Genomic DNA, 4,210 nt, shown 5'->3' on the forward strand with positions numbered 1-4,210 from the left:
TGCTTCTGGCCCACTGAAGCTAGAGGCTTTCTTCACTCAGGTAGCTGTTGGCTGCTGGGGCTGGCAAACCTAACATCAAGAAGCAAAAAGGCACAGACCCAATATTACCCAACAATATGGCAGGCCACTAATACAGACTCAAGATTGGCAGGAAACATGTCAGGCTGCTATATGAAGACTAAGCACATAACTTTGACACATAACTTTGTGACAAGTCTTTGTCACTGGACTAGGCTTAGGCTTCTTCTACAGATGTGTGTATTTGTGTCAACCTTGTTACCTCAGTTCACAAGAGAGAAGTAAAAGGATTGGGAGGTCTCTGGTTGTGGGGTCAATATGAGTAGGGTCTTGAGACAGATGTGTGTTTGCTTCATTAGCCTGGATGGCCATCTAGTTGACACATAACTTTAATTACAGCATCATTTCATATGCTTGTTGGACATCTGTATATCCTTTTTTCTGAAAAGTCTATTCAAGTCCTTTGCCTATTTTTCAATTGTGTTGTTTGTATTTTTGTCATTAAGTTGAAAGAGTTCATTCCATATTATGAATATCAGACTCTTATCTGATGATATATGGTTCCCAAAATATATATATAATGTTATATGCATTAAATATCCTAAGTGGTGTAAATGGTTTGTGCTCTACTATTTAACAGTAGAGTGAGAAAGTACAAGCCCAGGAATAAGACAAAGAGCACATTTTCTATCCCTATATATATGTCAATGAATCATTGTACTTGGGTCAAAAATAAGTGTCAACCGAAGAAGCAGTGAAGAAATCAACTAACATATTATATTGGGAAGATGTGCTATAAAACTCTTTTCTAAGGTTCTTAAAAAGATCTCACTTTAATGGACAAAGAGTGTCTGACCCAGACATGATCATTTCAGTCACCACATATGCATGCAAAAGCAGAACAATAAAAAAGGAAAACAGAAGAAGTAATGATGCTTTTTATCTGTGGTGTTGAAGAAGAATATTGAACATATTATGGACTACCAGTAGAATGAGCAAATATGTCTCAGAAGAAATATAGTCAGAATATTCCTTACAAACAAGGATGGTGAGATATTGTCTCATATACTTTGGGTATGTTATCAAGATGAACCAATTCTTAGAGAAGGACATCATTGTTGATAAAGTAGAAGGTAAGGGAAAAAGGGAAGATACTCAATGAGAAGGATTGACACAGTGGCTGCTCATGGAATGATACAAGGGCTGCAATAGTGGGCCTAAACATAGCAACAATTGTGATGTTGGACCAGGATCCAGTAGTGTTTTGTTGTGCTGTACATAGATGTGTTATGTGGCAGAACAGACTAAATGGAAAAATAATGACATAAAAGCTTATTCTCCACAAGAATGTCCTTCTTGTTTTAGTACTTTTCTCAGTGCTAACTTCACATCCTTATTTCTCAAGGTATAAATCAAAGGATTAAGGGAAGGGGTAACAATATTATTCAACACTTGAACTACAGAATCCAGCCAGAGGCTGGAAACTGGTCGTAGATAAACAAGAATCACGGGCCCATAAAAGAGCAGGATGGAGGTCAGATGGGCACTACAGGTTGAGAAGGCTCTGTGCCTCCCCTCCGATGAGCTGATTTTCAATATTGAGATGACAATGTGAGTATAAGAAGTGAGGATAAGAAGGAAACACATGAGAGCAACAACACCTACATTGGTGAAACTCACCGTCTGAGCCAGAGAGGTGTCAGCACAGGCCAGGGGCAGCACCACTGCGATATCACAAGAGAAACTGTCTACCTCATTGGGACCACAGTAGGGTAACTTAAAGACAAGAAATGTGAGGACAGAGGCATGCAGACAGCTCCCTATCCAGGCTCTCAGTGTCAAGATGGAGCACACTTGATGGCTCATGATGACTGTGTATCTCAAGGGGTGGCAGATGGCTGCAAAACGGTCATAGGCCATCACAGTGTAGAGGACACACTCGGTGCAGCCCAAGAAATGGTAAAAGAACAGCTGGCTTGCACAGCCCATGTAGGAGATGTTGTGGCTGTATCCCATTAAACACAGTATCATTTTGGGGGAATTTACTGATGGGAAAAATATGTCGAACACTGACAGGTTTCCCAGGAAGAAATACATGGGGGTGTGGAGGTCAGAGGAAGTGAGGATGGCCAGAAGAATGAGCAAGTTCCCCAGTAGAGTGAGAAGGTACAAGCCCAGGAATAAGACAAAGAGCACATTTTCTAGCCCTTCTGTATGAGGGATTCCCATGAGGAGGAACTCAGTGACTGGAGTGTGATTCCTCATCTTCATGGTTATTTAGTCCTGGAAGACCAAAGAATGGTGTCACTGAGGTGAATATTTTCACAAAACCACTGAAACTGATACCACCTATATAATGTGAAGAAATTTAAGTATAAGTGAATCTAAGACTTGTTAATTCATGGGTGACATTAGGTAAACTATACAATTATTTTGTGTTTATTTCCGTATAACTAAAATGAAGAAATAACACTAAAAGTATATAGGGTAGAGGGCAGAGAATAAACTAAAGAGTCAAATGTATCTGAGTTTAAATGTTACATCAGCCCCTACTCTGTGACTTGAGATGATTTTAACAAAATATATAAATCTGCTCTGTACCTGTATAAATATGACAATAATCTTTCATGGTTCTTGTGAAAATTAATGTTTTAATTGTATAAAATACCAAGTTTAATGCCTGCTCCTACCTACAATTGTTAAAAATTAGTTGACTATGTTAATATTCTGATTTCAATGAGTCTTTATTCCAGATATTTCACTTAGGTTGGCTTGCTGCATTTCTGTTTATAAGGAATTACTATTGAGTCAAATAATCTGCAAAGCTGCTTTCTCCCTTACCAGTTGGAACAACTTGACGATGGAGATTTCTGTAGTGGACACATAATAAAAGAAATGGAAAAATAATGGTCAACATAGAAAAAAATTACAGAGAAGTACTAATATTTTAAATAACCATTTTCTTACAATACAAAAATAATCTCTCAGTAGGAATTCTATCTGCAATAAATTAATACATTCAATCATCATTATGGTTTTTGAGGTTAGTCTTCATTAGTCAGGAAATATCTTAAGAAAATGTCATGGCATCAACTAAGACAGTATCAGCTCAAACTCAAATACATCCGATTTTCATACTCGTCCTAAAATCCTCTAGTCCATAAAACATGTCCAAAGAAGAGGGGAAGATGAGAAGAAAATGCTCTAGAAAAAACGTGCTTACAAAAGGGAAACATGACTGACACCTGCTGAGAACCAAACTCTACATCTACACTTACTTTCCCTTTGCCTTTGGATTCTATTGAACATGAAGACCAATATCTGATGCCAGAATAGCTGAACACTTGTCTTTCTTAAACTGAGCCACTCAGGCCTGAAAGATCTAAACCCAGCCGGATTTCTGGCTCCCCAGCAAAGGAGCAGCAATGGACTCCTCAAGAGAAAATAAATGCCTTTATTGTTCCTTTGGGAGCTTCTTTCCTAGGGGCTCCAAGTACAAAGTCTGCAGAACTGAGGGACCAATTAAAGTGGAGACTTTCCTTTCTTCTCTCCCTCCTTCCTTTTCCCTCGTTACTTTTGGGACTAAAATGAAACCAATGTAACCAGAGCTTTTAAACCACTTTGATTAACAGTAACTCTTGGTCATGGTTTCCTCTAACTGAGATTAAAAAAAAAAAAAACTCACTGCCTTTGAGTTGGATCCAACTCATCAATTCCCCCTTGGGTTTCCAATGCAGTATCACTACAGAAGTAGATTATTCCACCTTCCTTCCGAGGAGTGGCTGGTGGGTTGGACTGCCAGTCTTCTGGTTTGCAATCAAATGCCTTTGGCACTGTACCACAAGAGAATTCATGTATTTGAGATTACTCAGTGATCCTACTCTGGAGAAAAGAGATGGAAATTAGGAAAGCAATCAGTAAGAGAAAAAGAGGCAACAGCACTATTTGGTGTTAACACTACAAAATAACTACATGAAACAAAACAAAAAAATTCTTGCAACTGTTTTTCTATAATTAGCTATATAATATGCTATTACTTCCTCAGCTGCCCGAATTCTTATTTTATCCATTGTTTGAAAACTACTGTCTTCATTTTCCTTTAAGGCTATACCAACGTTTATATAACCATACTTTAATTACCATAACTTTGTTCTGTTTATATTTTAAAACATCAATTTGTGTTAAGAATGAT

General features: G+C 38.0%; 1 protein-coding gene across 1 annotated transcript; it reads right to left on the minus strand.

The window, feature by feature from the left end:
- Positions 1 to 1,350: 1,350 nt before the first annotated feature.
- On the minus strand, positions 1,351 to 2,289 carry LOC103204755 (putative olfactory receptor 10D4). Its single transcript, XM_007949958.2, has one exon. The coding sequence runs from the start codon at positions 2,287 to 2,289 to the stop codon at positions 1,351 to 1,353; it is 939 nt and encodes a 312-aa protein (XP_007948149.2).
- Positions 2,290 to 4,210: the final 1,921 nt, after the last annotated feature.

Source organism: Orycteropus afer, unplaced genomic scaffold (assembly GCF_000298275.1).
Source record: "Orycteropus afer afer isolate SDZICR_OR568_19922 unplaced genomic scaffold, OryAfe1.0 scaffold00258, whole genome shotgun sequence".
Lineage (NCBI taxonomy): Eukaryota > Metazoa > Chordata > Mammalia > Tubulidentata > Orycteropodidae > Orycteropus > Orycteropus afer.